This window comes from Adiantum capillus-veneris, chromosome 15 (genome assembly GCF_014529385.1).
Source record: "Adiantum capillus-veneris isolate H3 chromosome 15, ASM1452938v2, whole genome shotgun sequence".
Classification (NCBI taxonomy): domain Eukaryota; kingdom Viridiplantae; phylum Streptophyta; class Polypodiopsida; order Polypodiales; family Pteridaceae; genus Adiantum; species Adiantum capillus-veneris.
The window spans coordinates 24,957,090-24,974,879 of NC_140945.1; the positions used below are offsets into that span (position 1 = coordinate 24,957,090).

At 44.3% G+C, this 17,790-nt stretch overlaps 1 protein-coding gene across 3 annotated transcripts in view; it reads right to left on the reverse strand.

Annotated features, from left to right (window-relative positions):
* Window positions 1–17,790, reverse strand: part of LOC147440406 (Tetratricopeptide repeat (TPR)-like superfamily protein) — a 126,873-nt gene that overhangs the window by 47,793 nt on the left and 61,290 nt on the right. For all 3 annotated transcript variants that reach the window (XM_086530147.1, XM_086530148.1, XM_086530149.1), the window contains 13 exons: window positions 10,826–10,923; window positions 10,621–10,744; window positions 10,388–10,498; window positions 9,997–10,141; window positions 7,593–7,703; window positions 7,097–7,190; window positions 6,864–6,960; window positions 6,497–6,688; window positions 6,305–6,415; window positions 6,053–6,223; window positions 5,816–5,974; window positions 5,272–5,574; window positions 5,020–5,169 (listed from right to left, as the gene is read on the reverse strand). In XM_086530147.1, the coding sequence (XP_086386273.1) occupies window positions 5,020–5,169; window positions 5,272–5,574; window positions 5,816–5,974; window positions 6,053–6,223; window positions 6,305–6,415; window positions 6,497–6,688; window positions 6,864–6,960; window positions 7,097–7,190; window positions 7,593–7,703; window positions 9,997–10,141; window positions 10,388–10,498; window positions 10,621–10,744; window positions 10,826–10,923 (1,866 nt within the window). The remainder of the gene's footprint in view (window positions 1–5,019; window positions 5,170–5,271; window positions 5,575–5,815; window positions 5,975–6,052; window positions 6,224–6,304; window positions 6,416–6,496; window positions 6,689–6,863; window positions 6,961–7,096; window positions 7,191–7,592; window positions 7,704–9,996; window positions 10,142–10,387; window positions 10,499–10,620; window positions 10,745–10,825; window positions 10,924–17,790) is intronic.

Here is a 17,790-nt window from a genome sequence, read left to right on the forward strand (position 1 = left end):
CGAATGATTCGGCTAGGGCCTCAGTACCACATGAGATTATCCGCGCCAAGCTAGCCGCCCCCGCCCCCCCCTCGTGGTGGAGGCATTGACGAGATCAGTTTCCTTTATGCACGGTCTATGGGATCTCCCCAGGGACAGATACGCCCGGCTTGCCTTGGAGTCATCTCGACAACTAGCGCTACAAGGCGATACATCATGTTGGTATGAACAGATGACAGCATGGTTTCAGTCGCATGGTCTCAACATGGATAGATTACCTCTGCTTCAATACTCCCTGGATGCACCCTCCCTGTCTCTCGCACGGACAGAGATCACCAGACTCATACGCCAGGATCTGATGCAGCTAAATACCAGGATTGAATGGCACGTTGTATGGATTTCCGAGATTTATGCCGGTTGTTTTTGGGCCAGTTGCTTTTGAGTTAGCAGCTTTTCATGTAATTGCTTTTGATTTTGAGGCCAAGGGCCTTTAAGCAAGAACCCAAGGCCACTCTTTTACTCAGTGTGCTGACGAGCATCTGAACAGCGAGGGCCCACGGGAGTTGTAACTTTGCTCGAGCATTAATATAAAATAAATACCGAAAGGGGCACCAGATTTTGTGGCCAATTATTCTGGGCACGAAACTATGCCGGGCCGTGTCAACTCTCTAATTTAAAAGTGTGATGAAATTGTGAAGTATTTTAAGTGATTCTCTCGTGTGTCGTGCCCGATTTCCAACTTGGGGTGCCCAAGTCTGTAACAGTGGTATTAGAGCTCATCCGATTTCTCTTCTACTGGGAAATCCGATCCTTTTATCGTGACACACATGGATTCAAATGACGAATTCCATAGGAATCAGACGAACCCACCACACAACTCCAGATCGCGTGTAAGAACGGAAAATTCAAATGGACAATCGAAACAAGAGTACGGGCCTCCATGGCTTACAGAGTATGAACGAATGGAGATGCAACGTCAATAGGAGGTTGATGCTTGTGCTAAGCAAATGCTCTAGTATTCTAAGGATCCCTAGTACGCGAAATTTTTGACCCGGCACCCGATTGATGAGATGCATTCCCGTTGTCGTACGGCCATCGATTCACCATTGAAATCTGCATTGAAGAAACCACTTGTTCCGCAGATGTGCACTTTGAAGATGATGTTTTATTCTAAGAGGAAGCACTTTTATAGAGCCAATCAATACGACTTTGTCGAAGATAAGAGCAAGAAGACCAAAGAATTCAAGGAGGGCGGACAAGCAATAATATTTGATACCTTTTCAGGTTTTCAAGATGCGCACAAGGCCCTTGCTTTTATTCAACAGTTGACGTAGCTTTTTCTGGAGGGCACTATTCAGAGCACTCCAAGATTAGAAGGGCAGCATCCTACTTGAAAGGAAATGCACGGACATGGTGGTCCACTCTTCTGTTACGAAAAGAAGCACCGACAAATTGGCTAAAGTTCAAGAGACTTTTTATTTTCTCGTGGCTCACCCAAGAGTACAAACGTGACGTGATTACCGCCTGGAATCATCTTCGGATGGCCAAGGCAAATACTTTGGATACTTATTGTGAGAGATTTTGGGATGTTTTTCTCCCTGCCTCACCCTTTGAAAAGATCAATTTTAAGCAGCAAATCACGCAATTTTGTTGTGGACTTCTTAAAGAAATACGAGATTACTGCTTATTATTACAGAAATCTCAGCCCATACAGGAATTGATGGGACATGCTAAGCAAGGGTTTGCTCTGCATTCAGGTAACTTGATTTATCCAACAGATCAACTTTCAACAAATGAGGGCAGAAGAAGAGATGCACGTCCCCGACTGACAAAGGAACAGAAAGGCGAATACCTCAAGACGGGAAAGTGCTTTGACTGTGGGGAACAAGAACATATGATTGCGCGGTGTCCCAAAAAGGCACAAGAATGAGAACGACCAACAGACTGAAATAGAGCTGGGCGAGAAAATACTTGCTTCAAAACAGATACTGGAAAGGAAACTGAAAAGGATACTAATGTGCTCACAGTATTCTGTTTTAAGATTTTATGAATGAACAACTTTGAAATGGGAAATTCTTGAAGATGACTTTGATTTACGTATGGAATAATTTTTTTTTGAAAGACCTTATTTGTGTACAGATAACATGTGAAATCGAGAATGAAATGCTGGGTTGTTTTGGACGGCTATTTGGGAGAACATTGGCATGCGGTTGCAGTTCTCATCATCATTCCACCCGCAGATAGATGGGCAATCTGAGAAAGCCAATTCAGTGGTTTTGGATTTAATAAAGTCTTGCATCTCGGATCAGAAGACTCAATGGGAAAAATATTTGCCTTTGGTGGAAATTTGCCTACAATAACACGGTTCACTCCTCAACGAGGAAGGCGCTGTTTGAGGTAATCGAAGGTGCTAAGAAGGTGCATCCCTTTTTAAGCACCAAGGACATCGACGCAACTTGAAGTTGAAGGAAGATGATTCGCGCTTGAGACGCACGCCTAAGGAAACGAAAGGGAAAGGAGCGGCTTTTTCCAAAGCTTAGCATGAGATATTATGGCCCTTTCCAGATTCTGGAAGAGATCAATGATGTATCCTTCAGACTCAAGTTGCCAAAAACTTAGAAGATTCACAATGCGTTTCATGTGAGTCTTTTGAAACCCTTTAAGAGTGAGGTGCGAGTTGATGGGGAGCCTGATGAGCAACCCGAAGTGGAAGAGAGCTAGGAGATACTCGTTCCAAAACAGATCCTGGCACATAAGGAAAGAAAAGTGAAAGGTAAAGTGATTCGACGGTTCTTAGTGAAATTCAAGAACTATCCGGCATTAGATGCAAGTGGATGGAGGAGGAAGACCTAGCAGATATTCTTCAGATTTTGGAACTTTACCTTCAGGCTTTTGGATTAGCTGCGTCAAGTCCAAAAGATCCCGCGGATCAGCAAGGTTGAATCTGGTGCAGACGGGACTGCACAAGAGGGGAGTCACTCCGCTCCTTTGTCACAAATTACTTGGATAGAATAGAGTCACTGATTTTCCTTTGGATTTCATAGATAGTGCTATGCTAACAGTATTCTGTTATATGACTTTATGAATATTAAAAATGGGAATTCCCAAACTTGAACCTGATTGATGTGTACTCTCTCATGCAATTTTGTTTGAGTGCAAGAATGAAAGACAAAATGATTGCAGCATTTCAGTCTAAAGAACTTTACTATGCTCACCAAAGATGCATGGTAACCTTCATATTCTTGATATCGACATGCTTGCTCCAAAGGCCTCTTTGCTATCTACATTTCTTCATCAACGACAAATATGCTCTAAACTATTCGCAGCTTCGTATGGACACATGAAAGTTCGTGTTTATGGTCATCGAACACTTGATTGTATGGACGATATATATGGACATGCTTTTGGTCATATACTTGGTTGTCCATAAGCCATCTCTTTGATTTTCGCTTGGCAACAAATATATTGCCCTATTACCATTGGTATGGAGCACCACTAAATTTGGACAAAATTTCACTCTCAGAGTATGCAATGGAGCTCAGTCTTTCTACAACCATTGGCCTTGGCCTGCAATAAAAGCATATAATCTAATATGATTGTTATATGTCATGTTTATGATGTGGTTGATGTGGATGGTATAATTCTTCCTTTTCTTGCGGCTCTTCAAAAATGGCATTTGGGAACACATCATCGACCAATGTGGAGAGCCTCTGCTTGAGATTATGGAGAGTTTGCAGGATTGGTGATTTAGTCACCAGGGCTACTCCGTTGGATTTCATGCGCTTACTGCTTCCAATGCATATCACTTGCTCATTTCCTTGCCTTGGATTTCGGAGCATGGAAATCGGTTATGGGATTTTCATGAACCTCTTCAATGGTGGAAAAGTATTCTACAAAAGACATGGAAGTGCAAATGGCCTCTCAAACAGCGGGTTCTCTTTGGGCATTGCCATCTTGGAAGACTCTTCTCGATTTTTGGCCAATTGAATCCACCATTATCATAGTACAAGTACTTTCTTTCCTGGGTGTGATTCTAGGCTTTTCGTCGTGGCAGCAGTTACTCAGCTTTACCCTACCCATGCTTTTCATACTTACCTTCTTGAGTCTCTTCGTAATTGTTTCCATTTGAAAGAAATCCCACTTCAGCAGTTTGACATTTTTCATGAATGTTTCTAGCCTTCTGACGTGGCTTCACTCATTTTGGTTGGCCATATCTTGTTAATTATTCTAAACAATTGAAGTTTTACCCAGGTGTGTGTGTGTGTGTGTGTGTGTGTGTGTGTGTGTGTGTGTGTGTGTGTGTGTGTTAAGCCACCCATGGGGTGTTGGGGGGGGGGGGGGGGGGGGGGGGGGGGCTGGGGCTCAACGCTTTTGGGAAGTGCTTTTAGCTCTAGCTTTTGAGGGTAGAGCCTATTTAAAGGTTCTTAGAGGTCCACATTTAACACAAGCTCACAGGTACAGAGTCAGTGAGTGTACTCCAATTTTCTAAACAAATACCCAACCAGGAGTGTTGACAGTGGCAGTTCAGGGCCACCGATCTCTCTCGAGCAAGACCATACCACTCCATCTTCTTCTCCCCCCCCTTCACTATCTTGTTTATTTCAGTTTATTTCAGATTGTGCAGTATTGAATCTTGACTATAGTAAAATATATTGTCGATATATCCAATCACTGGTCCAAAGTGATTACAAAGCTAATGTAAACGATTCAAATGAGGGAGTTTGAATGGTGATAAAAGCCAATGTGGATCTCCTCGTCCTCAAGAAGAGTGTTCCGAGATAGTTCCACTCTCTATTTAAATTTACGTGTGGTAATTCTGGTGTAAGTACACGTATGACTGTATGTGTCCACAAGAATCCTCATCCGAATCCAGTAATGCTTTGTTCATGTTATTCAAGAACGAGAGCAAAGGCCATAAGCAGATGATACTTATTAAACCCTCACCGTGGATAAAAAGGATGCACTTCAAGCGTCTTTCGAGAAAATTAAGTTTTTCAATTATTTAAAAGATTTGAGAAACTCTGCAAAGAGAATCAGAACCTTCTCTTTCAATCCCCTCACTAATGCGTGAAACTTTGATACTGGGCCTTTTGTCACGTCAATCAACGGTGCAGTACTGCTAGGGGGACCCAGCCTCACATTGCTAAGAAACTCTGGCTTCGTTGATTTATTATCCCCCTTCTTCACATCCTAAAGCAATCCATAAACCAGTTTGAACATCTATTAGACATAAGTCAGCATATTGAGTGGCTTGGGAAACAAATTTTTAAGGTACAGCCCACAGATTCTTACCAGAAGCTGAAAAAAAAGAGACAAGGTCTGACCAGCTGGTAGCAACTGTGATGGGCTAACAGAGGCAGACAGAAAAGCAGCTTCTGTCTGACTGAACTCAGTCAACATTCCTTCTGATCCAGAGCACTTGGTCACTGGAGGAAGTAAAGGTGCAATCTGCCACCTGCTTCCAATGCATGACACTTGCCGTAACCATACATTTTCAGCATCATGTTTATTTGCAATATCTAGTCGTAGGAGATAATGTTCAAGTTGTAGTAGACAAGGCGATAAATGAACAGCTACTTGCAATGATGGTAAAACCTGCAACAAGAAAAGCAAACACATTACAAGCAAGAGAAAAGATTCAAAATTGGAATTTCCATCCATAAATGCTTGAGTGCAATTCTCTAGGAAAATGCAAGCCTAATGGAATAAACACCCATAACCAAGCCTCTTGTTGTCTTTTCGAACCCCATCAAGAAAAGCAACTTTAAGACACAATCAAAAGGTTATCCACCTAAACTGACCTCAAATAATCTCTCAGACCTTGCATTTGTCTTACCTCGAGGCTATGGCTCATCCTAACTGTGCGATAATGTGATTGTACAGATGCATCGCTGGCCTCATAATATAGAACACTATTTAGCACTGTGGCACCTGTCTCTCTTCCATGCAGCCAAAGTGGCCACAACAATGTCGAACCACCTTCCAGCATTGTTGACTATTAAGGAGACAAAAGTGCATTTAATTAGTTCCAAAACTCTGCTAATTCTTATAACATCTTAGTTTTTTAACCAACCTGTGGAAAGTTGTATATTGAAGAACCTATGGCACCTCCATTTGCGAAGTCCTCCCTAATATTCTGCTTCTCTGCAAAAGGGACTTCAAGGCAATTGGGAAATTCTGTGTCCAAGTCCTCTAACTCCCCCATAATGAGAATTCCAGGCTGGCCTGTACAGAACTTCAGATTCTGCCACCCACGTAAAAGTCAGACACAATTATACATCAAGTAAGTTGGTAGGTAGGTAAGGAGATTAGATGTGCAGAAAACCTTAAGGATAACATCAGATGTATTTGAGAGCTCCAAAACCACTCGACGCAGTTCTCCAGCATTTACTTTCTCTGGCATTCCATGCAAAGAGACCTCCAGCCTAGGCATGTGCTGAAAACATAATGGTTGAACTAAACTAAAGCACTTGTAGCTACAGGAATACTCTCTGTGTGCATTACAGATCTCTCTTACCGCGCGAACAAGAAACTTGAGCCGTTTGTGTGGTGGGCAGGTGTGTGGCATATCACGTTTTCCTTTCCTGGAGTCAGTTTTTGCTTCTACAGAAGCAAACATTTGATACCCTCTCACTACACCAGAAAGAGTCCATTTGACACCCATGATGCATAGAAGGCCTTGAACATGAGGTATCACCTTTAACTGCACCTGATGTTTTAAAAAAAGGAGATGATTCTAGCTATTTTGCCAAAAATAGGTTAAAATTACGCTTACTAAAGGCAGCATACAGTCCTGGCAAGTGAGGAATTAATTTTGTAACAGATGGAATGTAAGAAAGCAACAGATGGGTGTCCTCAAAAGTAAACCAAAATCTGCAGACAACCTTATGACGCTCCTCTGAACTGAGTGTAATTGATTCTTCCACCACTGTAATTGATAGTTCTTGCTGCTCATTTGAATTTCGACTTGCATCATCCTCCCTGAAAATCGACAACGGCTTGATTTTAAAAGCACAAGGTAATTGTAACCTCCGAGCCTTTAAAAAATGCAACAATTATATATTATTAGCCATCTTGAATCTCTCTTAAAAATGTAGTACAAAGTGGAATCAATTGCCTGTTTGACTCCATTAAATCAGCCTTTGATAAAGCTAAACTGTTCCCATCAGAATCAAGTAAATCGTCTGAGTCTGTACCACTTCCAGGACCTCCTGTTGAACATCAAAATCAACAACAATGTAGCATAGCTGTGTTACCTGGCTGTACCTTTGTGAATCTACCAAGATGAATCAAGGATATGCTCAGATTCATCTCTGACAAAAAGTGTAAGGTATAGAGTCATGGAAGTCATCCACAAGACAAACCATCAGCTCCATCATGCATAGTATTGACTATATACTACACCATCCCCACTACCATTGTCAGTGCCCAAGAGTGGGTGAAGAACTAGGTAACATTATATGCTCGCATGCACGACACACACACACAAGCACACATTATACAAAGATCTCCATACTGAGTTTCTGTCATAACTTGGGATCCATGCATGGACAGAATTTTACACAAAGTGCGGCTACTGGCCATTTGCATAATAGATATTGCAAGAAATATACCTTCCTTCGAACTTGCAGACCCAATGTCAAATTTGCAAAGAAGTGAAACAGATGAAAGATTTAACGGAATTTGCAGAGGGTTCATAAACTCCACATCCACAGCCAAAGTCTCTGGTGACAAAAAACCCAAACATCTGAAGACTTTCAAGTATTTGAGATGTCGAAAGTATTCTCCAATGCCTAAAAACTGTTCATATATGTATTCAGCATTATCAAAAAGTGTGATCTACATGAATGCTTAAAAAAGTTACTACTTCTGCAAGATATCATCAGACTGAAGTACAACTCATGAAAATTTTTCATGCAGGCAATGCTTAGAAAGTTCAATAACACAGCATGGTACATGAATAATTGAAGCTGTTGACAATCTTGGCATGCTTTTCATCTCAGAAAATTCGAGAACCAATCGAGATGCAAGCTGCCTTCAGAAAGGTTCTTTTAATTGACTCAAATTGACACATCTAAACAGAGGTAGAAAAGCACAATATATTTGCAGGCCTTTTTCCCACTCACAAACTCGGAAAATGTTGATGCTTTTGTCGATATAAAGCAAATAGGGCCCACAACACCAAAACAAGCTACAACTGATGATTGTATCACTCACCATTAAGATTCACAAAAAATGCAGCATACTCCTGACTAAATCCCTAGCAAAAATATAAAATAAAAAGCTTTTGAGTGAAGAATAGTGGGGTTGCCAAGTCGTAGTAATTTCTGCTCAGCTCAATCTTTCAGGCAAGGGTAGAATGTCAATGGTTCAATTCAAGCTGATGCAGCAGTGTAGTCCCAAACAAACATCTCTAAGCCCAAGATTATTTCTTTGTTTTGCTGAGCCTAATATTGCTGCAAGCTGCATTAAAGAGATGAAAACACTATAGCATCCAAACCAGAGGGATAAGAAGATTTTGGCCAAATCCTTTGAAATACTGGCAAGGTATGTAACCGAGTAAATTAAGGGCTCCTCAGTGCAAATTAGAAACACAAGAGGGACAGGGATAAGCACCAAACAAAACAAAGGACACTCACTATGCACTCTTTCTCTGAGACCGGACAGCAATGTGCAATCATCTGCACAAATTGCCCTTGGTAGCAGATTTCCACCCTAAGCGTATGGTATATCTACCTCCTCACAGCAGATTCGAGACCTCAGAATAACATTCAACAGAATGTTTCAGCTGGAGTGTGCATAGAAAAGTAGTCCATAGACACCCCAATTGGACTTAGCTCGAAAGTGGGGTTTGACGATAAATAACGCAAGTTTGAATGAGCATCATACCTTTGATCATAAACGTGAACATGCCATGATCACCCAATCTGCGACCCGCCGAACGTGATCAAACTGTACCCAAGCGTAGCGAAGATCTCCCGTTCCATTTTGCCTCATACGGTTCACCAAGTCCACACCAGATGACAGACCCACCGTTGTCATCTTGAAACCCATTTTAAGTCTATTCTTCACCTCTATCTATTCTCTTGCTCTATCTCACAAACTGCTCAAGTTATATTAGAGTTTTGTGCACAGAAAATGAGCATGTGACCAGATATGAAGAAGCAGACCTGTGGGAGTTACAGCAATGTTGCAGTGACAAACAACAGTTTAAACTGTGTGGCAATAAAGGGCAGTGTAGAAGCTGCGTGTGTAGAGCTCAGGTGCATCCTCATCCTCTTCAACATCAAAAGTGAAAGACAGAGGGATGATCTTTCAGGAGTCCCCCAGAACTTAGTCTTCAGGAACAGGGGTTTTATCCAACAATGGTGATGAGAGCCATTTCTTTGTTCTTGAACCCTTCGTTCTTCATGGTGAAGTACAGCTCTTCTAACAAAAGAGGATTAAACTTAAGCTACCCATTTGGCATTTCAGTACCCTCAACAAGATGCTTATCTGATTCTTAACACCAGAACTTTCCAGGGCCCTATCGATAGCCCTGATTTCCAGCCTCTTCTAGTTTCTTTGTGTCTCTTTTGTTTGGTATCATACTATGTAGTATGTATCCTGTTGCATTTTGGGATATCAGTGATAATGAGCCGTGTTTCTTCCATTGTGTAGCTGTGGTCTCTCGTCTCAGCAGAGAGTGATTCCTAGATGGGCTTTTTGAATGACCATAAAGTTTGAATCTTCATGGTTAAAAACTAGGATCCTGCAATCCAGCACTCGCCTATCTTGTACGGAAAATATGCTATGACACTCCCAACACTGCATGACATAACAGCTCTACATAGGTGGAATGAGCAAGCCTGTGAAAAGAAGTGCACCAATCCTCTGAAATACATCACTGACCAGTTTCATTCTGTTGCTGGACTAATTGCAAATATTTTCTTCTCTGTACACTTATAATCAATGACAGAAAAACATCACCTCCCACAGACTCTGAGATCAAGCACGGTTGTTACATAGAATACTAACCTCCGGCCATGCTTTCATTGTAATCCATGATTTCCGACGTAGAATTCTTAGATACTGCTGGATCGAGCCATGTTCTGGCGTTTGTTCGTACAAATGGGGTAAGACCAACCTCCAGAGGTGCCCAGATGTCATCAGGTAGCATCGACTGCAATGCAAAGGCATAGCCATATTGGACACACATTGGGAGCCTATAATGACCATAGTAGTAAAACGCAGTAACACTTATTGATGGCATCCATGCACAAGGAAAATCCTCCTTGTACTAATCTAGTAAAAGAATTGTATGAAATAAGTGATTCCTAAGAGTTATTGACTTTTACTCCCCTCTGTGGGGAGTCCAATCATGTGCTCCACATAAATATGCAGGTAGATCATGATTGACCGAACTTACAGCTGCCACAGATGCATATGTTCTTTGATCTTCAAAGTAGACCCTAGTGCTCTCTTTGTTTATGGCTGGAAGGTCCAGAAGCAGCATCTTCCTCTTATCAAAACTTGCACTCTGTAAAACAAGGAATTTCAATGCTATCTTTGACCACAAGTTCACTTTGTCAGACTGCTATCTGCACACTGCAGGTATTTCTTAAGAAAGGCTACGTGGTTACTTGAAGCCTAATGGCTCACCTGCACAGCCTGCAAGAATTCCTTGAGGAATGCTGCTTGATTGATTGGAGACTGATGGCTACAAGTAATCAGCTTTCGAAAATGTTGCACTGCACCCAAATAATTCCCAAGGTGCGCCGATAGCCTGTATGAAGGGAGTCGAAAGTGTCAAAAAGTTGGTTGCTTTGATATGGAGGATATATGGTAATTGATAGAGGGCACACACCTTCCCAGGTGGAAAACAACATGATCATTGATGTAATTCCAGCCTTGCCCATCAAAAATGGAAAGGACACTCGTATAGGCCCTTAACGCATGTTTCTTCTGTTAAATTTGAATACTGAACTCAGGACCTTGAAAAAACACAAGCTTTTAATTTGAAAGAGAAAAAAAAAAACTGAAAATGACTTAAGACTATGTTTGGGAGATCCATTCAGAGATGTTCTTAACATTCTTGAGTTGATGCAAAAAGGCTTGAAACACGATGGCCAAAAAGATGTCTGCTTCTTTTAATAAAAAGCTTAACAAGAGCACAACAAACAGCTCAGCAATTTTAAGATCAGTTTTGCTATTCCATCATCAATCTTTTGAGTTACTGAGTGAAAATCTAATCAGGCAGACAAATCGGAGACCCAGACAAAGGGATGGCTGGTTGATACTAGAGTCTCACCGGCATTCATGTCCAGCATGCCAATGTGGGCTATAAAATTGTCAGCTGAAGAAACACATTGAGAATGACAGAAAGAAAAAAAGAAAGATATAAAGGCTAAAGCAGCCCATAAGACCCAAACTTGTTACAACTTACAAAGGAATCTCTCATCATAAGGATCATGGCTCCACTGATCCAGAAAATGATGCCAGGAGGAAAGCTGAGCTAAATGACATTGTGGACCACTTCCTGGAATACTCCAAAGATCCCAGATATGCCAAGCCTATGAATTATAAGATCTTGAGAACAATGATCAAGCAATGGCAGGAGCAAAGGGCACCAATAAATTCCTAAAGCAAAGTTACCATAATGGGTATGAAGACATCCAATTCCAAAGACGTCAAATCCTTTTGGCGCCACCAGCAACAGCAGCAGACAGCCGAGGATTTCCCAAGTAGCCTGGGTATATTGGGTGACAGCCTCCTTTTCTAGAGATGACTCAAAGGCTCCATGGACGCACCATGGAGGTTATGGGGCTTTTGGGACATCCATACCATGTTATATGGTTGGTATGCAGGTATGATGCCCGGTATGTAGGGATCCTTTTGGGCCCCAGTTTGCAGGCATGTACGGTACAGCTATGACCCACCTTTTGGGACCCACCATTGGTGGTGATGGAAAACCTTTACTCTGGACCACAGCTGAAACCAGCCCGTAGGGCGGTAGACTTTGGCTTTCACCCAATCTTTACACTTTTAAACTTTACGACAGAGAGAAACTTCACGAATAAGCCTGTGACTCAAATTCAACACTTCAAGACATTTCACGACTTGGTAGCTAGAGCACTCCCAAGCAAAGAGCAACACCCTGTAGGCCCCAAAGACTGGCGCCCCTTTCAGTATTTCTTTATTCTTATTAAACTCGAGAAAAACCTGTAAACTTCTACAAGCTGTAGTGTGAACACCCAATTCTGGTGGGATCCCCTCCAAATCCTTGTAGGACCAAGCAAAAACATCTTTAAAAAAGTGTATAAAAGAGACTACCTGATTGAGTAACGCGGGATGCTCCCATAACCGCTTCAAAAGATGAGAAGTGAGCTGCCTCTTGGAGCTTCGAGACATCATGGGCTGGTGTTTGATCAATTGGAAACTCTGCATATTCCTCTTGTAGCCATCCTGGTGGAAGCTCCTCGAAGGGTAAGTCTTCAGACACAGACATAGCAAAGTGCTTTTGAGTGGGCGAGGCGTAAGACCCGGGAGATGTTAGAGGAAGAGGTGGAACATTTGCGAGCTCATGCAGAGGAGATTTCTTCCCCCTTCGGTGATGTGTTATAGGTTCACCAAGGCCGACGGCTTCCATCAGAGGAACACTTGAATCCAGGTCATCAGGGACAAACACACTTGATTCTTTGACTGGCACATTGTTTGCTATAGGACTTGGTACACTGGTGTCGGCTTGAGGAGTTGGGAAATGAAATGTTATATTAACGTCTTCAAAAGGCCATAGTGACCTATGAGACCAGAAAGTTACAAGGTGGTGGATCTGATACAAAGTCAGAGTAACAAAATAACCTAATCAACAGTACAAAACAAAGATATATATTATGGGATTCTAGATAGGTCGATGTGAGCTAAGCCGAAAAACTAAGCAAAAATGGGCGGCTAGTTGGGATAGTTGGGAGAGAGAGTGTCACAGGCACAAGTGAGGCTTGAATAGAGACCACATAGCACGACATCGATGTGGTAGCTTCCAACCACTGCAGAGCAGGTCTTCGTCAGACCCGTCAGGTGGGATGGGCTGCTTGAGATCAAGGTTGGACTGTACTGACAATGAGCTGTGATGAACCACTGGATCCATACCTCCTTCGAGTCGAATTGGTTGCATGGGAGAGCCAGGCGTATGTATCATCGAGTGCCTTAGTAAGCCTCAACCATGGTCTACCAATAAGCAAAGGAAACCCTCTCTCCACCTGCGGAAGACTGACCACCACAAAATCAAGGCTAAATGTGAAGTCTTGTACCTTCAAAGGCACCTGATCTACTATGCCCACTGAATAGACTGTCCTCTGGTCCACCAATGTAACAACGAATGGAGCAGGGCGGGTAGGCTACAGACCTAAAGCCAACATAGTAAACTCTGGCATCAGATTTATCCACCATCCACTATGACGCCTGAGAATTGATGCCCAAGAATAGACACAGTGAGACGAGGACTTTTGTAGTCGGTGAGGGGAGCAGTTGGATAAGAGAGCCCTCCTTCAATCCTTTCTTTCTTGCTTTGCCAAACTCAACACCTCAACTTGCTTCGTCTTCCCCCCTTATGGCTCAAGGTCCCGAGAAAGAGAGCGCGAGAGAGAGTGAGCCCTTCACAAGCTTCCTTGATTCGAGTCCTTCCTTTGCTAGACGAGGACGAGAGAGAGAGAGAGAGAGAGAGAGAGAGAGAGAGAGAGAGAGAGAGAGAGAGAGAGAGAGAGAGAGAGAAATGAAATGAAATAAAATGAAATGTTATATTAACGTCTTCAAAAGGCCATAGTGACCTATGAGACCAGAAAGTTACAAGGTGGTGGATCTGATACAAAGTCAGAGTAACAAAATAACCTAATCAATCGTACAAAACAAAGAAATATATTATGGGATTCTAGATAGGTCGATGTGAGCTGAGCCAAAAAACTAAGCAAACATGGGCGGCTAGTTGGGATAGCTGAATCACAAAAGATCTAGCATCGGTCGTTGGCGAATCTCATCAATTTCCTCCATGGTTAGAAGTCTGATCGGGCGTCGTGCATGCCTGGCCAGCATGCTCTGAATCTTTTGACGTAGCCTCCGTCGATGCTGTGTAGTCCTGCGCAGTCGTGGGCGCCTGGATTTCCCTAGTTCAATCGCTCGGTCAATCAATGTGCCTCTGGTGTGAGACGAGGAGCGACGCCTTCGGGGGGAGCTCTGCTGTGGGAGTGGCTCTTGCGGCTGTCCCGTGTCTGCTCTGAAGAAGTCTCTAATCCGTCTTTGAGAATGGTTAGCCTCGCCATTCATCAGGCTCTCTCTGTGTCTGCGCAGCTCGAGCAAGAACAAACCTAGGCATCTTTGATCTTCGTATCTCATTACTCTTGAGAGTGGTCCAAAACCCTCTCTGAACAAGCAATGGAAGCGGCCTCGTATCTCGTAGTAGACGGGGCAGCAGCATATATAATGCAGCTCTGTCTCAGGTTCCATGTTACACAAGGGGCATGTCCTGGCCTCTGCTGGTACTCCGCTATATCTCCCGGTTTCAATCCGCAGCTGGTGAGACGATGTGCGTAACTGGCCAATAGCACACCGTATCCCATGAGACAAGTAGGTATCCATGTATTTGGGTCTCATCACAAAACCATCTTCCGTAAGCTGAAGAAGGTGGTCTCTGTAGAAAGCCATCTTCGGGCCCAGTTCTTGTGCTGGTTGTATCCATGTCCTCCTGGTGTCTAGCTGGATCAAGTCTTGCCGGATGAGCTTGGTGATCTCCGACTGTGTAAGAATGAGAGATGGTGCGTCCAATGAGTACTGGAATGGTGGCAGCCTGTCTATGCTGAACCCATGCACCAGAAACCATGATGTCATCTCCCCATACCAGCATGTTGTATCTCCTTGTATGGCTAACTGTCGGGAGGACTCAAGTGCAATGCGAGCGTATCTGTCTCTGGGAAGTTCCCATGTGCGGTTTATGAAGGAGACTAATCTGGTGAGCGCCTCTACCATTAGTGGGGGGGCCGCCAGCTCTGCTCGGATAATGGCCCGTGGTACTGATGCCTTGGCTCTAATGAGCCGCGAGATCATAGAGACGAGAGGCTTCTCCATGTTCCCCCATCCGTCTGTGCGACCCGGCCTCCCGTGGTGATCCAATGAAGGTCCCCATATCTCAGCCCCATAGAGCAATGCTGAGGCCACCAAGGTGTCAAAGAGCCAGAGCTTCGTCTGGGGTTCCTGAAACTGAACCTGTGAACACATCCTCTACAATCTACCCAATGCTGCGTGGGCTCTAGTCAGTCTGGTCTCTGCTGCTCTTTTGAGTTAGAATGTGGGTCCAGTAAAAACCGCTCCAAGGTAAGTGTAAGCGTCTGTCTGTGTACTCCACAATCTCCTGGCCGTATCTGAATGTAGGTGCTGATCTCCTGATCCATTGTGGGGTGGTATTAAACACCATAACCTTGGTTTTACCAAGGTTGACAGACAAACCACTTTCGTGGGCAAACGTATGCAAAGCATCCAATTGGCGTTGCATTCCCTCTGGGGATTCGGAGATCAACACAATATCGTCCGCATATAACAAAAGTGGAATCCATGTCCCTGCCAACTGTGCACCTTTATCCCCGTCCTTGTCAATGTAGTCAGAAACCTCTTCACATACATACCGAAAAGAGTAGGAGAGAGCAAGCAACCCTGCTTCACCCCAATAGTGGAGTGAACCGGTATTGAGAGTCCCTCCGGGGTGCTTACATGACCTACTACTGATCTGTATAATGTCATGATCCCCCAAATGAGCTCTGTGGGTACTCCCATTTCCTGTAATCTGCGCATCAGTCTAGCTCTGGGTACCGTGTCGAAAGCTTTGCGGAAGTCCACAAAGCTACAATAGATCCGTCTCCCATGAGATCTGCCTTCCTCGATGATGGCCCTGAGTGTAAGGATATGGTCAAGAGTAGAGAAGCCTCTCCTAAATCCTGCTTGCCCAGTTGCACGCATTCCTTCCCTCTCTACCCATCTACTCAGCTGTTGCTCAAGAATGGATGCATACAACCGTGCCAGTGTGTGCCCGATCATAATAGTGCGATCATTCCCAGGCTCCATGGGGTCTCCTGATTTGAAGATAGGTACGATCGTAGATAGGCTCCAAGTGTCCGGTAGGCCCTCACACATGGCACGGTTAAACATAACTGCTAGAAGCTCTGCTAGTAGGTCTTTGGCATGCATGAAATGCTCAGCTACTAGGCCCTCATGATCATATGCTCTCCCAGTCTTCATCCTGTCAATAGCTTTCTTCATCATCTCAGCGGTGAAAAAGACACATGTATGTGGGGAGGATTGGGGAGGGGCGGCGGTTCAGGTACTGTGTACAGAGATGATGCGTACTGATCCCAGGTCTCTGTGGAGGAAATAGCGGGGGGGGGGGGGGCTCATGAAAGAGCTGCCACGCCTCACGCGAGTCTTGACTCATGAATAGCTGATATAGATCCTGCTCGAGTCGGGCCAAAAAAGCCCTCTTCTTTCGCCGCACCAGGCGTCGAAAGTCCATCTGTGACTGTCTGTGAGCGACGTCCCCCAAGAGCACCTCCCTCTGAAGTCTGGCTCTAGTCTGGCGGCACTCCTCATCGTACCAGCTGTTCTGAGGCATGCTCCCAGATCGGCGGCTCTGCTCAGGCTGGGTGTGTGGGTATGCTTCTGCTGCTGCCTCATGTAATGTCTGTCAGTATAGTAGTTAGCTCCTCCAGAGGTCGCCCCGGGTCCTCAGTGCATAGGGGTCTGTAGATTCCGTCCATGTATATAGAGTCCGTCTCCCTTGTGAATGTGTAGCGAGTAGGGGCTGCTACTCGTGGCCTGTGTGCTACACTGAATTGGAAAGAGATATTCATTGACACCAAAGCATGATCCACTGCCACCCCGACCGGTCTGGGCCCAACTGTGAGATCCTGGATACTAGAGATGAGATTCGGTTGTGCCATGACATAGTCCACCGTGCTAGCTCCATGTCTGTGTGGGAAGCATGTGAAACCTCCCGCAGCAGGAAATCTCTGTAGGCCGTTCAAGATGGCCAATCCATGTGCAGTGCCCATGTCTATCAAGTGTCGCCCATACTCAGTATATTCCATATCGTGTGATAGTCTGGAAAGGCCCATATCTTCCACATCTATCTCTCTTAGCGTCTCCTCTGAAGTATCATAGAACACTGCCTGGTGATGGGCACTCCTAGCATTGAAGTCCCCGAGGATGATAATGTCACCGTCCCTAGAGAACTCCCATATGTCATCATCCAAAATAGAGAAAGGGGATTGTCCCCTAGGTGGTGCATAAACTGATGTACTCGGGGGAAAGTAACAAATAGCTAGATAGAGGTATCTGCCTGTCTCTGCTTTCAGTCTCACCCACATGTACCAGGCCTGCTCGTCCCTGCGGGCTATATGTATCAGTGGCTACAGATCCTCTCTAAATAACACTGCTACTCCTCCCGAGCCCCGCCCTCTGTGCTCTGAGCGTGTCTCTTGTCTGTAGGCTGTCTCCCACTTATATCCACTGATGTGAGGCATGGATTGCCCCAGGGCCTGGTGTGTCTCAGAGTAGAAGATGATGTCTCTTCCAGTAAAGCTATCCTCAAAAGCACCCACATCAAGACGCATAGATCCATTGCAATCCCAGGCAGCTACTTTGAGTGTGGTCCCATAAGTCTCGCACCATCATGTGGAGCGTCGCTCCGGTATTACTACTTTTCGGTCTCGGTAGAAAGCGATCTTGCCTTTCCCCCTTGCCGCTCTAATCTCCGGCATTACTTCCTGCATATGGGCGATCTGCGGAGGGTGA